The sequence below is a fragment of the Porites lutea genome, chromosome 9 (genome assembly GCF_958299795.1).
Source record: "Porites lutea chromosome 9, jaPorLute2.1, whole genome shotgun sequence".
Taxonomy (NCBI): domain Eukaryota; kingdom Metazoa; phylum Cnidaria; class Anthozoa; order Scleractinia; family Poritidae; genus Porites; species Porites lutea.
Window position 1 is genome coordinate 22,905,762 of NC_133209.1, and position 21,835 is coordinate 22,927,596.

Here is a 21,835-nt window from a genome sequence, read left to right on the forward strand (position 1 = left end):
TTGACCTTTACTTTTCTCTTTCTCTCCTCCCCTCTTTTTTCGCTTTTATTGCCTCATTTTTTTTCTCTTGCTGGGCATTTAGTGGGCTTCATTTTGGTTGGAAAAGGTTTTTGGGAAAGCTTTCAGGATCTTAGGATTAGATGAAAGGAGAGATAGGTGGGTAGGGAAACAAGATTTTCATGGAAATTTTCAGGTCAATGTCACATGGTTTTTTGCCTTTTTCTCCGGTGTCCTTGACTGAATTGTGCTCATTCGCTGTTGTTTGAAAGATCTCTTCACTCTGCACAAGTTAGCGGAAAAATTGTCCTTAACCATTAAAAAACAGATGACGTCATTAGCGGTCAAAAAAAGGACGTGGATACTCACGGGCGGCTCAGGTGAGAAAGGGTTAGATATGAATATATCACTCAAATCACACGAAGTTTTGTTGACTTTTCCACATCTAGAAAATGCGTCTGTTACGTCAGGAGCAGGACCTTTTGCAGACCAAAATCACAGATTTTCTTACCCTTCCATGTTCTAGTCAACTAGTGGAATCCCTACCCTCTTATATACCTGACTGAAACCTGAAAAAGGCACCCCTTTCGGACGGAGCCTCCCCGTTTTGGCCATTATATAGGGAGTGCCCCCTGGACCTTCAGCTTGTATACACACTGCACACTTGCACACTGGAAAAGCCCATGCTCGTAAATAGCTGCCGCGCGTTTCACACGCGTGTTCATGTTTCTTGTTTTCGTACAAAGAGGATAACTCGACGACCCCACTTTGACCCTGTAAGATTTAAGAAACGAAGGAATTTGAATAGCAGGACATGTAACTATTTATCACATTTCCTGAGGCTCATAAATGTTTTTCGATGAAAAATACCAGTTCCTTCCTCTGTGATTACAAGTCCATGTCGCCAGTTTGAAAATATTTGCCTAAACACCGCGGAAAAGATTTTCATGACTTGCTACATTCAGGTACTTATGCCAGTTTAAGTGTTTGTAACGATCGGAACGTTGGGGTAGACTTTGATCTTCCTATCACAGCATTTTCTTTATCTCTTTCGAAATGCATGACAGAAGTGTTACACTTAGCTCCACAATGTCCAATAGGCCAATATTTGCGTCTTTTTCTCGAGAAAAACTGGCCTACATAAAATTCCTGAGAATCTTCGCATTTTCCGATTTTTGATCTGATGGTTGTCACGTAAACTACAAATAGGATGAAAACAAGAAGAAACAGGGATTTTGTCTGAGCTATTCTGCGAGCTAAGAATAAAAGATCACATCGCAAGACGTATTTATTGCTGATTTCTCGTGAGATAAAGGGGTACGGTCGGTATGATATGCGATGCTTTCTCATAAGGGTCTGTTCCGGCATGAGTTGTCAACGCGCGATCAATTGCACGCGTGGAATTTTTGCAGATGGCTAACGCTGTAGCTGTCAAGTGCCCGGACAATGGCTTACCATTCTGTGGGCCAATCATCCGTTTACGCGAACAATGGCCACACTACGGGGCGGAGATCTACATAGGCAAAGTATCTCAAAGATTTGAACCGCATACACCATACCGCGCTGTTATTGTAGGAGCTGGGCCCTTATTGGTTTATTTGCTCAAACAATGCACATATCAAACACTTCGATCTGCGGGGAAATAAATTGTCCAAATAACTAGACTAGGGTAAAATTAGAAGCTTCATGAGCGAAATCCAAATCCTCTACGTTGTTTTCTGCGAGCTTTTCATAGGATTTGTGGTTTACACGCTGAGCTCGACGCGCAAAGGACAATGTTAATGAAACCACTGAACCGGACATAGCCGCGAAAAAATTCAAATCGCGAACAAAACCGCTGTAGTATGGTATGATGTGACTGATGGCCGAACATGGCGAGTGAATGAGAGAGAAGTGTGGCAAGCGTTATGCCAAAAAAGAAAACTTGCGAAGTCCCTCTCCCTTTGGGTTGGGAAGAAGCGAGGGACTTCGATGGACGAGTTTATTACATCGACCACAACACCAAAAGAACGTCTTGGGTCGATCCGCGCGATAGGTGAGTGTATAGGGTTAGTGAACCGTGGCTGCTACTTGGAACGAAATCCCGGTGATGTATTGTCATTGAACCAACGCCGAAGCGGCCATTTGCTTTATTTTAAACATAGAGCTATCGTTCGTCTGCTCGCAAGGCTCTTACCGAAGCGAATGGCCGCTTTAAAGTGCTGGAAAAGTTTTTTAGTTCACAATTCACTGGGTATCTTTGAACCCCTTGTGTGTTATCCACAAGTATTAATGCTATTTTTATGGAATTTACACATTTCTGGCGATTAAAGGAGTTAAGCGGGGATAGATCGAACTTGTTAGTGTACATTTGGATCGTGTTTGGTCGTTGATGTTTAGTAAAAACCCAAACAGCTTTTGAAAGTACTCATTTGAAGCACCTATAGCGAGCCAAATGTTTCGTAACTGTCGCTTTGTTATTCCTACAGTCCCTTCCGTTCGAGATTTATTATTCTCAAATATTTTAGTTATGTAGGAACTTAGCGCATTCAATACAGCGAAAATTCACCTTTAGTCGGTGTCTGTTCTTTTACCACCTGGAAAGTCTTCGTAAATGTCTCGCAGAAAGTTACATTTACGTAAAACTCTCTAAATGCAGCGAGTTTTTTCTTGTAGAGGAAATCGTTAATGCGTCAAGTATATACCTCTAATACCTGAAATTCTATCATGGAATCGCATCGATAGTTTTGCCTTCAGTTAGCTAGGTATCGAAAGTTTAGTTTTTGAAAGTTTAGCGATCCCTATGAAATGATGCCTCGAATAAAGTTTTCGATCTATCGACTGGGTTGGAACAAAAAAGATCTTGCAATTATGTGAGGTATGTGCGCGTGTCGTTCATTATATCATACGGAGTCTCTTTTCAAGGTTTAGTGCATTAACTAAAATTGTAAGCACCGAATGCTTGCAAATTGAGGCTCGTTAGTTTGCAAAACCATGCATTATTTCGTAAGGAGACACTTTGAATAAGCAAGATTTCTTTGTAAGTGGCCGGCCGCGGTGAAACATAACAACATATATTTTTAATGAACGTTTATGACAACACGTTACGGGCGTCTAAAAATAACAAATTCTGTCTTAAATTGTTTTACGCTCGGTTTCTATCCCTTCCCACTGCACCTGTTTTGGTTAAATTTTCCTTACAGCGCCGGCGGACACTCGATCTTTATAAACGTAAACAGTTCTTCTCCCAATTTTAACTATTCTGTCTTCGAGATAACGCCGTTTAAAGCAACAGAATATCGCCAACATTCCATTATCTGGGCGAATCATAAACAAAATACAGCGTAAAATGTCTTCTGATATTGTAAAGTTTGAATCTTATTTTGTCTTTGGTCAGTGGTCGCTGCGTTATCATAAATGTCACTAATGAAATAAAATTCTGTGAAAATCGTGTTTTGCTATTTTGTTGAGTATTATATTTATTACACTTAAGTAATTCTTCAAGTAGATTTCACGCTCGATTTTTTGTAGATCTGTTTGCTTTGTTTTAGCGCTGTATTTGCAGGTTTTGGTTTTAAAAGTATCACTAGAATTGTGTTCAGTTGCTACTTTGTATTTTATTCTATAAAGAATTCAACGTAGGTTTTCTGTGGCAACATGCCAAACTGATTCAATTATTCATCTGTTTCGCTTTTCGGCGATAAATAATAGCAAATATAACACATAGCGTAACACGCATTTGCCAATGGTGCGATTTGAGGCTTTGTACAAATTGACTGTAAATTTATCACTCTTTCAGCCAGCTTAACATTCTCCAGTACCATGCCAGAGCTTCCATGCTTCAAATTATTGTTTTGTTAACAAAATAAGATTAATTTCAACCATTCAACAACGTTAATTTGATGAGATTTAAACTATATCTTGTGAGAAATTGTTTTTTCTTGCATACCCTGAAGGCTTTTCGGAAATAATAGCAAAGGAATGTGTTCACAGAGTTATACATCTCAAGTGTTGCCATTTATTATTTCATTAATTACAAACTAATGATGGTCTAACAAAAGATATGGAAGAATTCCAAGTTGAGCTAGCAGGTGGTGACAAAGTTTCATCACCCAGACGTATGGGCAGTGGAGCATTAAGACACAATTTACAGCTTGGAAAGACGTAAATTGTTTACTTTGATACTTAACAAATTTATTGAAAACTTGTCTGAATTTTCCATAAGGGAGGTAGAAATCACTATTTTATGTACCAACTTACAATAGTATGTTAAGTCAAACACGAAAAAGCTATTAACTGCAAGATCAGGTAGAATTAATGAGAGGTACCATGCGTGCTTTATGGTTTAAGAAACATATTCAAATCTTCAAAGTTCTAAACTGTATTTCCAAAGGTTTTCCCAGAAATATAATGTGACATAGATTTATCTGCAAATATGTCTTTTTATATTGTACCAGGTTAATTACTACTAGACTAATGGAGTCATGAGTAGCAGCTTATTTTTGTTTACCTCTGGAACTACATGTGAACACATTGTTTCATGTAATCGTATTTGCCTACCGGTTAGGAAGGTCACATTATAGAATATTTGTCATTCTACAAAGGATTTCATGAGATCAGTATTGATCTTTAAAATGTACACATCTACAGTGTCTCTCTTCTCTTGACCACGGCTGATTAAATAATGGGATCGAATCAAATGATTAATATAAAATACCATTGAATACTACGTGTTAGTGTCATTTTTTCAATGACTACAATATTTGTCAGCCTAGTACTAGGTTCTGGAACATTCTTTTCCAAAAATTAGAAAATGCTGAAAAGCGGATGCAGACAGATGGAATTGTGCGAGTTTTTTAGTTGTAAACATGTCCTCTGAGTTTGAGAATTTTGTTATTTAAAGTATTTATGAGCGTGTGAAATGTCATAGTTTTCCTAAAATACATAAACAGGCTAGGACGTGAAATCACGCATGCAGGACAGTTCTAACTTTTGAACCTATTAATGTGTAAAATTAGAGCAATAATTTTAGAGTTCTGTTCTAAATTAGAGTTTTCTTTTTTACACTGGTGAAAGTATTAAGCTTTTTTATCCTCCAGATTAAAATTTTATTTATCCTCTAAAAACTAAATGCTTTATGATTTTTATATCACAGTTTTAAGAATTTGGTGGCTCATTGAGGTGATAAGATCTACCTGATAGTCATGTATTTATATCATCATGGTCTGTCTGTCTGAATAGTATATATTTAAATCAATACCATATGTTTCATGTGCAGAAATGTTTCAATGCAAAATCAAGAATAAGTTAGTTTTTAAATGTAAAAGAAATGCACATTTATTTGAGTGTCAATGTATTTAGCACAAAAGGACTAATTGGGGACACTATTTTTATGTCTCCTCCTGGAGACAGGACAGCCATTTTCATGTTCATCCAAGCCACCCGAAGGTCTAGCCACTTGCAGACAGTACCTTCAGTTCTCAGGTATTTTAAGACCCTTAGTATTGGTCCGGGCCCCAGGAATTGAATAGAAAAATATGATGTTACATGTTACCCACATAGGTACCCAAGACAAAATTCTGGCTCCTTGTAACAGTATACAACAATGATATTTAGAATGTTAAAAATAGGAGGATCACAAAGTAGTTTCTACATAATTGTATCATTATACTTTGCACAGGTTGACCAAGCCAATGACCTTTGCTGATTGTGTAGGAAATGGTATGTGTTACTTTTGAATCATATTGAACCACTAGCCGTGATAACAGTAATTAATTTGGATCTTGGTATCCATCTATGCTAAAAAAGAGGATCTTCATCATAAGTGATTCATGGTGCAAAATTCTTTTGTGATTAATTCCTCTAAGGAGAGTGAAACCATTGACCTTGTCATAACTAATTTAGATACTACTAACCATGCAGTATTATAGAGACTATAATATGTCCCAGAGACTGCTTGGTTTGACATGTTGAAAGATGAATCAGTTTACAATTTGTGATGTTCGGAGGGGTGCTGGTAATGTCTTTAGGATAGAAAGTACATTATTCAGTCACAGATGCAATTTACCCCAGCTAGTAATGTCTGTGAAGCAGCATCAAGATCCCTGTTCTGGGCTGTCAATGGACTCAACAAAGTACTGGAAATGCACTTCGATTTTCCCTTCAACCTGATTGGCAAATTAACAATAGTTCTTCAACAGGCCAATCGTGGGGTGTACTCAAATCTTTGTAAACATTTGGGGCCCAGAATAAGGTTTTTTGCACTGGCTCGCAGACAAACTTGACCAGAGGTTTACCAGTAATTCCAGTTGTATTGTAGGCTATGAGTTTGTGTAAATGGGAACGATTTATTCTTAGTAGTAGTCAATAATGTGCGCTGCTTATAGTGGTGTATGAAAATAAAAATATTCTTTAAATATATTTACACGTGCTAAGGTATATTCCAATGATCTTTATCAGTAAGATGTAGAAATTTAGAATCTCTAGCTTAGGAATATGCATCATTTTCTTCATGAGCTATCTTCCTTTGCGATCCAGTAAAATATCTTTCAGCAGAATTTTAGATAATTTTCTCTAAATTCTAGAGTTGCCATTTGGTTGGGAGGAGGTCAATGACCCAGTCCTTGGAAAGTACTTCATTGATCATAATACTGGTAAGTTTTTCCCAAGTGATACTCAACAGTTTAGTCTGGCTAATAAAAGGTAATAGTTACTTTTTATTAGCTATTATTGTGATTTTTTACGATTATTGTAATTTTATTGTAATTATTTGTTTACCCATGAAGCACTTAGGAGTTCTTATGAACTCCTTTAAATGTGTCTGTGCACTGGAATTTGGAAGTGTTAGTTTTTGAGGAGAGGGGAAAACCAGAGTACCCAGAGAATAACCTCTTGGAGCAAGGGAGAGAACCAAGAACGAACTCAACCCACATATGGCTTTGACGCTGATATTTGAACCCGGGCCACATTGGTGGGAGGCGAGTGCTCTCACCACTATGCTACCCTTGCTCCCCAAAAGTTTTATATAGGCAGTGCATCTTGATTTTGTTGTGGTAGAATTAATTATTGTAGGTCACAGAATTTTTCAGCTGTCAACTGACTGTTCCCCAAAACAAGACAAAAAACAAGGAAACACCAAAGATCATTGACAAACATAAAAACTGACTTCAGCTAACAAAATGTCTAAATAATACATGGTTTCATATATTGTCATGCTTCATTAGCTTCATTTGCTCAATAAATTATTATGTTATATGAAAAGGCATGATAACAAAGCAAACTGATATTTATAGATACTGTGTAGTTGGCCTCAGGCAAACTGAGATACGTGCCAAGTCTAAGGACTGTTATGCATGGCCTCATTGCCATTGTGTATATTCAGTTGTGGGTGTGTGGGAGTGTTTCTTTAATTCAAAGTGGATGGGGCAATTTGAAAGGTATGCTGAACAAATATTTTTTGTGTGTTCCTTAGGAGCACAGCAGGCTGAGGACCCCAGATTACAATGGAGGAAGAAAAGAGAAACGATGTTGAGCGACTATCTAACTGTTGCACAGTCAGATTTGCTAGTAAGACTGAAATTTTACTCATTTAAACCCTTTAAGCCCTAATATCCAAGTGCAAATTCTCCAGATGGCTCTCCATACATTTTCTTAAAGAATTATTTGAGAGAATTTGATAAAAGATCAAAGCATTTTCCCTTGGTAATCATTTTATAAATTCTCATAACCTTTCCTTTTAATGATGTGTGGATATTGTTAGGAGAAAATTGATGTTAGTCACTCTTGTGCTTGAATCACTTTCACCCTCTTCCTTCTTTTTTTCAACTGAAGATCAGGAATCGTTTAAACCAGCCCCCAAAATTCCTTATTTGTATTCAAAATTAGGATTCCCTTTAGACCGAACTTGAATGGGGTCATAAAAGGGTGGTAGTAATATTTCTAATCAATGTTTAATAGTTTCCTTGCTAGAAATTTATGCTTAATTTAAGTAATAATAGTAATAGTAATAGTAATGATAATAATAGTAATAGCAACAATATTTATTTTATAATAACTTTTTCTTGGTGTGTTTCACAGAATGATATAATTTTGAAAATTTAAAATTACAGGCAAAGCAAAACATGTTGGATGTTAAAAAGCAGAGGCTCAATGTGGCGTGTCAAGAGGTAGGATAATAGAAATGTTTAAAAATGATTTTAGCAAGCTTTCACGTTTTTTTGTTTTTGTGCAACGCCAGTGTATGATGTATTTTATACAAAGGAAATAAAACTTGAGATAGGAAATTTCTTTTTTTATCTTCGTTGTTTTATCCTCATTCTTCCACTACCTCTACATAGAAATTACACCAAGGTTAAAATTGAACTGAACACTCTGGAAACAAATACAACAATAATAACAACAACAGCAACTGTCTCTTGCTTAAGTGAAAGTAGAATCGTTTTGTGGTAAAGAAAAGTACTTAGGGTCTTAGCTATATGGGCTAAGAACATGGCTCAGGGAAAAATACTGGTAAGTTTCTTGCACTTTTGGATCGTCACACAGTCACTGTGAAACACATGTCTCAGGCTCAGCAAACTTCTTAGTTCTAAGTTTGGCTTCTGTGACCTGCAGGTTCAATTTTGGACTTCAGAGCTTGAGAGGCGAGAAAGACGTCAAGAAAAGCAACCAAAGCACGTAAAGCAAGGCAGCTTGAGTTCATCTTCATCAAGTTCAACAGTGAGCTCTATCACTAGCAAGTATGATGTCAACCAGCTGAAGCGGGAGATATCTCAAGCTAAGGCCAGGGTATGTAGCTTTCTGACAAACGAGTCATGTAGTGTATTGTTTTTCTCAGGAGCAATGGCAGTAGCAAAACATTTAAAGTGCCTCCTGTGTTTAAGGAGATGTGATGTGTAGGTTGAGAGTTTTTCTGTGTGAAGTGATTTTCCTTGTGCTTAGATACAGTTTTATGGTTTTCGCCTGTTGAATAGTAGCACAGTCCCTTGCTCCCAAACCGGTCAAGTTTGCTTTGTTAACTGATAAAGTCATTGTATCATTTTCAATATTGAAACTTTGATCTTGAATGCAAAGGGGGCAAACATAAAACAGCTTTTCCAGACCTGAAGAGTCACCAGGACATTTAATAAATGGGCCCCTGAACAAGGTGTATAATAATTTATGTTAGCTTATCTGTCTGAACAGAGTTCATTATCCCATACACAGTAGATATTTTACGTTTGTTTTTTGTGCTAAACAGGGTCAGGGATTCGAACAATCAGTGAAACTCCTGAGCCCAAACTTGTGTCAAGTGTGAAGTCCCCCCCCCCCCGAACCTTACCCCTGTTCCCTTGCCTTTGTTTTGTTAAATAGTGATGGCTTTCATGGCCAAGGATAGATCATTGCTGTGAAAAGTGAGTAGTGCAGTAGTTAAAACGTCTTTACTGTCTTAATAGGTTGAAGAGCTTAAACAAGAAATGGATAATGTTTCAAATGAGGTGCAAGCTGGTAAGGAAGGCTACAAAACATTGGAAAGAGTGGATAGAAAATTGTCCTCACATGCAGGATGTAAAAAGGAAGATGTTCAAGGGTTGGTGGAGGAAATTCAGAGCATGGAAAGAACTTTGTTCCTAAAAGAGCAAGAGAAGAAAGACCTCGTTCAAGCTTTGCTGAGACTCAAAGACAACTTGTCGCATCCTGATTCCTCAGTAGAGGTAGGCAACCAAGATTTTGCATTGTTGTGTTGCTGTGAAACGTGGGCTCAGAACCTCTGTATTATTGGAGGACATCTCCCTAAATCTTACAATGTAGCATTGGTACTTGCCATTTTAAGATCATTTTGAAACCCTTTATGTAGCCTGCAGGGCAGGCATAGTTTGGGCGGGCGAAACCTTCTTTATGTTCGTATTGTTTTGCCGCCATCTTTGATCTTATGGCGCTTTCGTGAGCAAAACATTCATGCTCCTGAAGAAAACATTTGCGCCACAAGCTACTATTAGAGCGGTTTTCACTTGAGTGTCGAAAAGTAATTGGTCTTGCACTTTCTACACGATGCGATTGGCTTAAAAGATTCGCGCCACCTTTTTATCCAATCAGAAGTAAAACCAAAGCCAATTGTGACGCGCTCGCATGCATTTTCCCGCGCTTTGCGTCAGCCACATGTAATTACTTCGAGTTTTGATTGGTTCAATGTATTGTCTGTGTCCTATGTGATTGGCCAGATTAATTACTTTGGTTTTGGTTTTACGACACTCAAACGAAAACCACTCTATGTCCCAAGAGTGACCGACATCAATTTTCTTCCAACAATATCACTGCACCATTAAGACAAAAAATTATAAGAATTAATAAAATTATCACCAAAAAGAAAGTGCCTTGATTTTTTATCAACTACTCTCAACTTATTCCTTAAGGAAATGTTTGGACGTCGGTTGGCAGAATTTGTATGTGGATATTGGGTCTCAAAGGGTACTAACAGTACTCATAGTCTATTTTCTCCCTCTTTTTATAATTTCAAAATGTTCTTTTAAGCTGCTTTCCATAGGGATAGATTTCTTAAAAATCATATTAATTTTCTCTGTCCTCACCTCTTTCTAGGCGAGAGAAGATTCTAGCGATGTAAAAATCAGTGTTGGATCACAACTAGATCTTGGTTCTGACTCTGCCATCGAAGTACGCTCGACCGAGCAACTTAGACGCGACAGACAAGAATTAAAAGCTGAATATAAAGACGCTCGAAAAACTGAATCAAAATTACAAAGTGAAATTTCACGGTTGGAAGAGAGAATTACTCAGGATGATAATAACGCAAGTTTAAAGCCAGGCCTCTTGCATGAAAAAGAGACTTTACTTGAGGAACTTCGACGATTCCAATCATTTGTTAGATCCGAAGGAGAAAAGGTTTGTTTTAACTTTTTTTCTATAAAATCTTAAAATATCAGTTAGGAATGCTTCATTAAGGATTGGCATGTTGTTGTCTTCGTAGTGATATTAGGTAAAAAGGCAGCTTATGTTAAAAAATAACCTCAACGTTTTTAGTTGTCTAAGCTTACACAGTGATTTTCAAACTTACCTCTACCCGCGTGCTGTTTGCCTGTTGCCAATTTTCTTCCTGTGAAAACCTAAGACAACGTCAGCACCCCAGAAGTGTCTTGGTTTAAAGCAGGTTTTGTGAAAGATGCAGAACTGCTACAACTTTTAAAAACCTTTTAGTGTTAAGCGTAAGTCTTGACTCTGTTTTTACCAACTTTCTGTTGGTGTTCAAATATATCTTTGTGGCCACACTTTTTTCCCGCGCTTTGCGTTGGCCTCATGCTATAACTACGAAATCTGATTGGTTCATTTGAGACTTCTGAGTGTCTGTGATTGGCCAGATTTTGATTGTGGTGCGAGAAAAGGTTGGATGACTTGCCACACCAACAACTCAGTCAAGAAAGTTTGAGAGTTCCACGAAACAGCTTGAAATATCGAAGTCCAACTTTCCTTTATCAATCTTGAACTCATGATCCAAATGGTCATATGTCTAGCGCTTTTTTTTGTTAATAATCACCTTCCTTCTGTGTGATGTGTCTTGCAGCAAAAACTTGAAGAAGAAAAAGATAAACTGTCAGCGGATCTTGACTCAGCTCGACTACTTTCTGAGCGGGTTTTAGCCGATAGGAATCAACTGGAGACCGAGAAATCCATGTTGGTTCAGAAACTTGCAGAGCAAACCAAACTTACCAACTTGCTCAACATGCAACTTAAAAGGTAAGCTTACGTTATATATCTTATTATAATTATTGTTATTATTATAATTATTATTATTATTTTATGTTTACGGATGTCAAGCGTTTCATTGATGGCTGTTTAATTTATGATTTGTTTATTTTACTCTCTTCAGTCTTTTCGGAAGCACGCCCTCTGTGTCCTCCTGTTCAAGTCGATCCCTCTCGTTATCCGGAAGTCGGGGCTCTCTATCAGCATCAAGCCGAGGCTCACTGAATTCGCTTAACTACCCTGATATGAGTCACAGTGGTGGAAGTGAGATGCTCAATCTACGAGAACTCCACCAGCGCGTGACAGATATGCTTCAAACAATGCCGCGTGACGCGACTGCGGCGTTTCCACCTATGTATGGCGTACGGACATTTGGTGTTCCAACGAGCTATACTCCCACTTCCGGTAGAGCGACGCATCCAAGTGCGAGTAACTCGTCACAAGTGTCGCTGTCGTCACGTGACTCTATGTCGTTGTCTTCGCATTCACCCCCTATCTCTCCTAGTACTAGCGATCGCTCACCGACGCAGTCTCCGGCAACTGCTCGGGTTGTGGCCACCGAAGGGGAAAGTACTGCTGTTTTAGACGGTACGGAGTTAGAGAGGAGCTCTTTAACGCAGGTTAGTTTTATCCTACCTTCGCCTTTTTGCAGAAAAAAGGTCGCTGTAACGTGTTTTGTGACCTCTTTGTGCATAGGTCCCGTTTCCTTTCGAAGCAAGGAAAATGGAGACGTCTGCGTTCAGACTGCCAGCCGTCGGAAAGTGTCCGGTCTCTGTGTTCCTCCTTCCTAAAACTTCACTCTATCCCCAACCGCTCTTTGACACTCTACTTTTTCGTTCTTGCACTCCTTCTTTCCTCACTCCTTTCTCATTCTTTGTTGTTTTTATTTCAGGCTGAAGGGATACCAGTTCAACAGCGAATTCGTCTCCTAACCACCGAGTCCAAATCAAGCGAATCTATCAACGCCATTCCCTTTATCCCCTTGTCTCCTATCACGGAGGGAATTCCAGCACTTCCGCTGGGACGTTGCGAAGTGTCTTTACCCCCCACGGGGTCTCGACCCGTTACCGCTGCGCCGTCGGATGAATCGGTAGCAGCCGACAGCGGGGTGTTCGACGCGTCTCAAGAAAACCTCAAGGCCTCCCAGAGCAACGGTGACTTGAGATCAAGAAGAGACTTTGATGAAGATTCAACGGAAACGTCACAGGTTAAAATCGGACTTACGTACGATGTCGATCGCGAGGCCTTGGTCGTTTGTATTGACGAAGCAAAGGGCTTAAAAGCTCTTGGAAACACGACGCAATGTAAGACGATGTACGTCAAAGCTGCGCTATTGCCGTGTGCGCCGAGTGAACGCTGTATCTTGGAAACAAAGCCATGTAATTATCAGGAAAACCCAGTGTTTGGAGAGCAGTTTCACATCCCGCTTGCCAAAGTAAGAAAACCACACCGGCACTTCATTTTACACAAAGTCGTCACTCACTCAGGCATGGGGCGATTGGGAAATTTGAGCGTGGGGGGGGGGGGGGGGGGCGGGGGTACTAATTCGAGAAGTTACCTTCGTGCTGAGATTAATGTAACCGGTTCCCCCTCGAAGAATGCTTAAGAATAGGAGAATGTTTCTGGAAAACGCGCGGACAACTCAACTCGTCAATGTATAGTCTGCGAAGAGGCTCACTTGCGCGAACTCGGGGAAAATTATTTTGGCGGCGTAGCTGCCATTAAGCGAGGAGAATGGTTACTTTTCCTCGCTGGATAAGGGCTCCGCCGCCAAAAACTTTTCACCGAACTCGCATTAGTGAACCTGCTCGTAGGCTAATCAATGTGCTGTCGAATAGTCTTCGACTGAAACCAGGGTCTAATAAGATGACAGTGATAGTGTCTTGTGATCTGATTGGGTAGGCTAAACAGTAAACATGCAAGTCATAAATATCATAGACCCAAACTACAGCTTGAAAGACATTGTTTATACAGTCAACTCTCTCTCTTAACGGACACCCAGAGTTGATCCCTGGCTTTCTTTACTCCCTTTCCTTAACTCTCTATAAGACGGACATCTCTCTAAGACGGACACGCACTGCCGGTCCATGGGGGTCATTCTTAGAGGGAGTTGACTGTAGTTTTGAATTAAAATTTTAGATTGGTTTACTTACACTTACTTACACATTGTCTTATATTTCTCTTGGGACCACTGTTTTACCCAGGAGAAATCAGAAACAAAGGTTGTACAAAGTGTTGAGGGACAAACAAGATGTATTATGGGAGATGTGCAAATGGCGAATAATTATTTCGGTTTAAGTATGTCCCAGGATCCGGATTCCGCGCTAAGTGAATTTAGGTGTTAACGTAACCTTTGGCTGTAAAGGAGAGGAATTTTTGAGAGGAGAAATTATATTTATCATTGTCATTTTTATCTCTTGCAGAGTAAACTGACAAGTAAGACCCTTCAAGTGAACATCCTTACTGTCAATACCTTGGAGACGGAAGAGCTTTTGGTAAGTCGACATCTTCCTTCATCATAATTTGATCGTGGTAAATGAGATATGTCAGCATTTTAATGATTGCTTGATTTCTTTATTATATTTTAAGGGCGGGGCACAAATCAGCCTAGCGGATTTTAACGTTCAAACTCCGGTGCGATTTCGATGGTATAACCTCCTAAGTTGCGCGGTAAGTAAAATACAACAACAAGTTTATTAATTTCAAACTCTTTGGTAGAATAATAAATTCATGCACAACCCGCAGGTTGCAAAGGCTATTCGAGGCGGGTTGTGTAAAAAAAATAAAGTAGTTTCATAAAATAAAATGTAAAGGAAAAAAATAGTTGTTCTCGACCTCTTTTGTATACGCTGCGTTTATTTCTATTTCGATATCATAGTTATGTGAGTCTCGAAAGAAGATCGTAATTGCCCCCGCAGGGATTTCGCCCAGAACCTATTCCATGGAATATGTGTGAAAAACTTCATTATGAATCGGCATGTTTCAAAGAGCTACACAACGAGTAAGAATACTATTGACCGACAATATACAGAGCAGGGACAGCTGTAGTGTCAACTATTACTAGTTAATGTAAAAGAAAAACGCAAGTGATGATCACAGAAACTGAGAACCAACAAGTATTTCTCCACTTTACTTGCAGTTTTTCCAGTCAGCGGCTGCCAAGTACCCGCGAAAGAGCAATTCCCTGTCTTTGGATAGTGTAAACGAGTCAAAACGAGGCAATCTGCGACCCAGCTCATGGGTGAGTTTCTGTGAAAAAGAAAAATGAAAAATGAAAATTTCGTTTGTGACACCGAATAATCCAGAAACGTTATTCGTGACATAAACCTCTAGTGTCACCCACCCCAAAAGAAACTTTGTAAACCGTTTTATTGAATTGCCACGCCCCTAACAAGCCCAGAAAATCTGCTCACTGCGGTCCTCTGTTTTGCTAACGCTTACAAAGTACAAATAAGGCAAGGTAAAGTCTGAGTAAGTTTTCTAGTTTTGAATTTGTACTTGTTGTCACCAAATCAGGATATAGGCTCTCGACCAAATTAAAATGTCTATCGGCCTGTCAGCTGTCCTTATTATGATCAAGCGTGTTTTTGTAATACAGTGGACTTTCTCTAAGATAGACACCTCTGGGACCGGCCGCCACTATGTGCCTGTCTTAAAGAGATGGTCAACGTAAAGGAGCGAAGAAAGGCAGAGACCAACTCTAAGTGTCTGTTTTAGCGAGAGTTGACTGTATGTCTTCCTGACTAGCTTTTATTTTATTCCTATTTTAACAGTGCGAGGGTTCTATGTTCAGTCTCGAGTCAGCGGTTGGGTTTGAGCGGGTGCCATTTACATCAGTGAGTCAAGAGGTACTGAACCAGCCAGGGGAAAGCCAACCTATACGCAAACGTACCGCTGGAAGGCCGGTAGAGAGGGCTCAGTCTCAGGGCGACAGTGTGATCAGCGGTGGTTCTCTGCAGGACAGAGACAGTGACTTCGAACGATCGCCTGTAGCTCGTTCCAGACCCCTGCTGGGAAGGTCAAAGTACTCTCGCAAGTTTTCTGATCCGCAACCCCTAGGATTGTTCCCAGTACATGTAAGTGCTTGGAAGATCTTCGTAGTCAAATTTAAGAGATTCTAAACGCTGAATCAGAAAGTCGAAGAGTCAATAGATCTTTCCAAGTAGCGATGGTAAAGTCGCAAAATTGTACAGGTGTTTGTATGGTGGGTGCAAGTTCATGCCCCCCACCTTACGAGGGTCAGTAAAATTTCGAGACTTTTTGGAGCAATATCTTTGCTCGCTATAGGCGATTTACTTTTAAACTTGGTAAGGTTACTAATTCAAAGCGCTCTTAGACTACGAGCAGTCTCTCTTTTTGCTTGGTCCGTCGAGAAAATCGCCCAAAACACGCGTGCGTGACTGAAGGCGCGAGACGGGAGAGGCACGACAAAAGAGAATCTCTCTTTTTTCTTCTCGGGCTGCCTCCCTCGTTTCTCGCGTCGCGCGCGTGTACTCCCCTTACTAAATCTGAAGGAAAAGAGAGGCTGCTCGCAGTCTAAAGCGCTCTCGGAATATTCGCTTTCTGGTCTTAATCAAAACTTGAAAAGAAAAAAAACAATGGGAAAGTCTGTTAGTGTAGAAAATGATAAACGAGATAGTTGTTTGGTCGATCCGGCGCACTTTCTACTTAGCCTTGGCAATATGGGTCAGAAACAAATGAATTAATAAGACTCTGGCGTTATTTTCAAAGGGTGAAGATGACGAGGTTCCGATGATGCAGCTGGGCAACGCGCTCTATGACATCAATCTGAATCGCAGTAACTCGGACTGTACCACACGGAAAACCGACGTCAGTCCATTCGTACGCATGTCAGTGGAACGGACGAGTATGAGACGAAAAAAGGTGAGTGGAGATTCCGAGAACTTTAGTAATGTCTTTTATCTCACCGATTGGTCAAAAGAAAAAAGGAACGAGAGAGAGAGAAAGAGAGAAAGAAAAACAGCTAAACAACAAACAGAACCGAACAAAAGTTTTGAAGGAAAACAGTACTCGAGTGCTTTCTCGTAAAACGTTATACGTTTAAAGTACAGTCGACTCTCCAAAGGACACCTCTATAACAAGGACACCTCGGTGAAACGGACAGTCCCTACATTCCTTTTCTCCCTTTATTTGACTCTCTATAAGACGGACACTGAGAGCCGGTCCCAATGGCGTCCGTTGTAACACGAGTTGACTGTAAATCCTAAAAAGTCCTTTATTACGTTTAAACAGTATCGTGCCGCTTTTTTCCCAGGCATCGGACGACTTTCCAACCCTCCTCAAAGTATTGTTTACACTTCCGGTTTCATCTTATGACTAGACTTCCGGTAACTCAAGTGGACCGGACTGTACTTCCGGTTTCATTTTTCGACCAGACTTCATTGGACTCAGGGTTTTGTCCACTGGAATGTAGTCGAGGGTATTGGACATAAGTGACAGCTTAATGGTTTTTCTTTTCATCGGCCAAAACCTACTTGAAAACCTTAAGGTTTCGTTGGCACAATGGTTCACAGAGAATCCAGATGTAATGTTCTGTTTGTTCATTTGCAGCGCCCAATGTCGTGGCAAGGGATTCAGCAATACCAACAGCTTATACCCCATTTTGAAGAAGGAAGCGGCCGAACAGCTATGGACTTGGAATTACACTTAGAGGCCTCCAGAGCCAAGCAGGTCTGTGAACTCACTTAAACAATTTGAACTCCTAAAAAGGATTTTTTACTCCTCTTTAAGTCGCAAACTCATTATAACCCTCAGTAAATGTTTGTAGGTCCACGCCTAGCGGGTACCAATCAATTAAATGTAATAAGGGTAAATTGGCCAGTCTGGGAGAGAAGGGGCTGCTGGATCAATTCGGGGCTTTCTTCCCTCCCCACCGTCTGTTTTCCCAGGGAATTCCGGCTTTTGAGCCCGGACACAAGACCTTTCAGTCATAACAGAGTTACACAAGTATTATTTCATTGGGTGCAAAGGTGAAACCGCACACCAAAGGTAACCAAAGGTGACCATATTTCCCCTTTTATGATTTAGCTTCAGGTCAACGATGAAATTAAACGGTTATCCCAGCTAAAGAAGCGAATCGAGGAAGCCATCGACGGAGGTTTCACTGAAATTCCCAAGTGGATTGAAGAGAGTGAAGAGTTTCAAACACTTCTGAGAGATGTGGAAGTAAGTTATAAAACCTTATTTTTTATAATTTTTTGGCTACGGGACTGCCTTGGTCTTATTCTGGTGGTTAAAGAACAAGTTTCCAAAAGCGAAATAACAATTATTGGCGAACAGAAGCTTGCACAATTCTCCCTTCCCTTGCCAATGCGTCACTATAGAAACGGGAAGAGAACCGGAGCCCAAATGCGTCCCCAGTTGTTTCGGGGATCGTTACTGGGGGCATGCCGGTCACCTATTGGCTAATTTTTCTCTTGTCTCTTGTAACAGTCCCAGAAGTCTTTGCGAAAATGAACTCGTCCCAGTTACCCTCTCGTTTCTAAAGTGACGAATCCTGAAGGAGAGAACTGAACTTGAAAATCAAAGTGATGTCTTGTTCTGGCTAAAAAGCCGTCCGCCCCAGCCGCCCGCCCCCCTCCCATTGGTAATTGAAGTATCATAGAAGAGAGAAAGTGTTAAGCCTTCGTCAAATTTAAAGCATAGTTGTCTCTATGTTTATGTTAGTCTTTGTTGTTTTCAGGGATTTAGAAGTCTAAACTTTCACAGTCATCGCGGTAGAAGTCCTTACTCGAGAAGAAGCCACAAGGCATTGAGGTGAATAGAAGTTTAGCTTTCTTTGTTTGAGTATTTAGACGACGTCGGTGAATCACTAAACTCTCGAAAAACCTTACATTTAGTTTGCGGCAACGCAGCTGTTAATAGTTTGTGCATTCACGTTCTCTTTGGGTGTGTCTGAGCATTTTTAACCAAAACAAAACGACAACCCCCAAAACAACTGAGGCAGACAAAACAATCAATACTCAGAGCAAATGCGTGTGGTCGCTGGCGTTCAGCGCGGAAAAGCGCACACAACCAGGTGATGACCAGTTTTAATTTTTGCACCATGTTGGTGGATATGTCAGTTTAAGTCAATCGTGTGACAACAACATAGTACCCCGAAGTAACCACTGACTTTCCATTTTTATTTACGTATTTATTCATATTTCTTTCAGGGAAAGATTTCCTCATCTTCCTTCAAAACAAGTGAAATCGCCTGTAAATCCTAGTGCAAGTGAGCACTGGGTATAACACAAAGAAAAAAGACAAAAAGGATGGAGAGAAATATCTTCCCCTCGTTAATATTAATTGCTAAGAATATTCACATGTATTTGCCGCAGTCTTTGGTTAGTGTTGTAACTTGTAGGTAGGTAGTTTGTTATAATAATTTTTTTTTGTTGCCTTTTTGTAGTCAAACTAAATCGATGTTGTTGTACAAACAGACCGAGAACTTCTAAAAAGTATAATTTAAGTTGTCTTTTTATTTTAACGAAAGAGAACTACTCTATAAAAGTTTGAGGAGCTCTGTATTTTTGTGGCTTGTTTATAACGATAGTTGTATTAATATGCTTTTCTATGGAGTATTAGAGTAAACGTTTTGCTACCCTTGCGGCCGTTTCTGATTCGCGGTTGTAAACTTTGTGATATTTTTTTTAGACTCCAAGCTACTATGAGAATGTAGTAATCAACTTTAACTAAAATGGAAGTCGAATTTGAAGCGCAAAAGTCCATATTCACAGTCATTTGTTACCTTGTCGGAAGCTAGAAGACAAACATCACGAAAGAGTACTGTTCATTAGCTCTCATTCGTTGGACTCGTGTCACTCATTTCGTGACAGTCTTACATAAAGCTTTAGCATTTAGTGACTTTGCTTTCGCCGGATCCTGTAAAGCCTCGATTCCGGCCACTCTGTCGGGTCCAGTCTTGCTCCTCCACGAGGAGAGACTTGAGCGCGGGCTCATTTCCTGAGCAGTGGCTTGCAATCGAGCTGAAATCCTGTATCATCTTGATTGAAGCCGTTTCACACGCCACGATTTGTGCAATCTGTCGGCTTAGCGTCATAGCTAATCCACCCGCTAGGAATTACTCGCCGATCTTTTTAACTAAAAGGTATCGCAGAGACGAGAATTGGCCTACTGACCTATCATCTGTTGCAGTGCAACCGATTTATGTGTTTTTATGCGTCAGTTTTCGTGCCACATCGGTCTTAAATCCTTTCTTTCCTAAACCAAGTTATGGTGAGATGTTTTGTATCTGTGGACGAAATCCCGTGGTGTTTCCATTCAAATGAAACCTCTTGGGCTGATTCTTTGAATAGTAATATTAAAATCGTAGGATTTTACAGAACTCAATTTGAATGTCTTTTTTTCTCTTTGGCCACCATCAGGAATGAAAGGGTTTAATTACGATGACAAATCGTAGCGTGCAAACCGGCTTTGAGTGGTACGTGAGCAAGGTCTTTTGTATCCCCACGTTGTATTTCTGACGGGCAGATGGATGGGCAATTTAAAATATCTATTTCCTTTTACAAAGAAGCATCTCAAATACACCCAAAAGTAAGAAATATATCCACGAAAATATTGTAGCGAAGAGATATAATTAAGCCTTGCTAAATCCAATCCATATATTGCGTACCCTTACTGGTAATTTGATAAAATTTTGTATCCCAAAAATTGAGCATACTTAACTGGGGTGTATATATTTATTTATTACCTTGATACACCTATATTCCATTTGTGAAGAATAATATTTTAATATATGACATTTATATACCTGGAAAAACTCCAAAATGACTAAATTATGGTCGTTTTGCTTGTTATATAAATTCATTCGTTTATATTGTAAACGACGTAAGGTAATAAAACGAGAAAGCATTATTTTGCAGAACAATGTCTTATGGTGATTATTGTAATAGACTGTTTTGCAGTTGTGTATTAAGTATCCTGGCATTGACTTGAAGTGAAGCTACAGGTGACCTTGCACTTTTGTTTTGGTGTCTTCCGCCCTCCAGACTGCGAGCAGCCTCTTCATTTTTCTTTCCACAACTGAATTATTCCATGCGTAAATCACGCGCGCGCGTCTCGTCCTAATCCTTTCTTATGATGTCGTTTTTTGCACTATCGCTGGCTGGGATAAGAACTTCACGGATTTTAAGAGAAAAGGCGGACTGCAAGAAGTGTATCCTCCCTCGCGCCCGTCGCTTATCTTTAGCCCTATATTTCTTATGCTCATGTCACGCGAGCGAAACGAGATCAGGGGGAGAATAGAGATGGGTATTTGGGTCAGCAGTCGACTCAGCACAACAATAAAGCACAAGGCTTTTGATTACCACACTGAGCAGCAAAAACAACATAGCAATAGTAGGTAGTAAAACAACGTTTTAGAACCGCGAAATGGCACAATTGTAAGAAGGTAACCTGCTTTTAAAACAAGCGATCTTCCTCTCTTGCACAAAAACAAAAAAGCAAAGGGCAATTGTTTCTATTTCAAAATTTTAAATTCTATCTGGGTACAATATTAAGATTTTTCAGTGCGTACAATTGAACCTGTCCACAACGGTCACCTTTTAGAGAGGTAGCCGTTGTAGAGATATTTTTAAATTGTTTAAATTTTTAAATTTCTAAATTGTTTAATCAATCAATCAATCTTGAGGACATGTCTCGAGCATCTGGTCATCCAACCTTGCTGGTGATCTAAAGATATGAATCTTCCAAGCGAGGATAGAGTCTGTCTTGCTCGATGTCTGAGAGGGGTGGTCACCGCCTGTTACCATGGAAAAGTCCTTCAATGGCGGGGACATACACCTGTATGCTCTGCCGTGTCCTTGATACCATTTGGCAATACCAACTGTGCTAAGTCGTCAACGTCGAACTGTATGGCGTCTTTCCAAATTTGTCAGACAGGGCCAGATTCAGAAGGCTTGGTCTTGCTGGCCATTGCCACATGTACAGTCACCGCGATCTGCAGCAAGCCAGCTTGTCCTTTGGCTGCCAACACAGGGACATCTACGACGCGGTCGCCCCGTGTCAACATTCATAAACACTCTGATGAGGGACGCTGGAGCAGCATCCACCAGCGAACTCTAAGCCTGTAGGGAAAACAAAGCAGACTGGGCGGCTCAGGGCG

The 21,835-nt window shown here is 40.1% G+C and overlaps 1 protein-coding gene across 2 annotated transcripts; it reads left to right on the top strand.

The window, feature by feature from the left end:
- Positions 1-1,570: 1,570 nt before the first annotated feature.
- LOC140947252 (protein KIBRA-like) lies at positions 1,571-20,599 on the top strand. 2 transcript variants are annotated; one of them, XM_073396306.1, is made up of 20 exons: positions 1,572-2,032; positions 5,657-5,697; positions 6,561-6,629; positions 7,448-7,542; positions 8,085-8,141; positions 8,587-8,760; positions 9,408-9,665; positions 10,549-10,851; positions 11,528-11,700; positions 11,834-12,329; positions 12,602-13,144; positions 14,133-14,204; positions 14,299-14,379; positions 14,849-14,950; positions 15,483-15,785; positions 16,441-16,593; positions 17,281-17,400; positions 17,758-17,895; positions 18,413-18,486; positions 18,885-20,599. In XM_073396306.1, exons 1-20 carry the CDS (start codon positions 1,905-1,907, stop codon positions 18,958-18,960), a joined length of 3,456 nt encoding a protein of 1,151 aa, XP_073252407.1. In that variant the 5' UTR covers positions 1,572-1,904; the 3' UTR covers positions 18,961-20,599. The 2 variants fall into 2 exon arrangements, with proteins under 2 accessions (XP_073252408.1, XP_073252407.1); XM_073396307.1 differs by lacking the exon at positions 6,561-6,629 and having other exon boundaries at positions 1,571-2,032.
- The last annotated feature ends 1,236 nt before the right edge of the window (positions 20,600-21,835 follow it).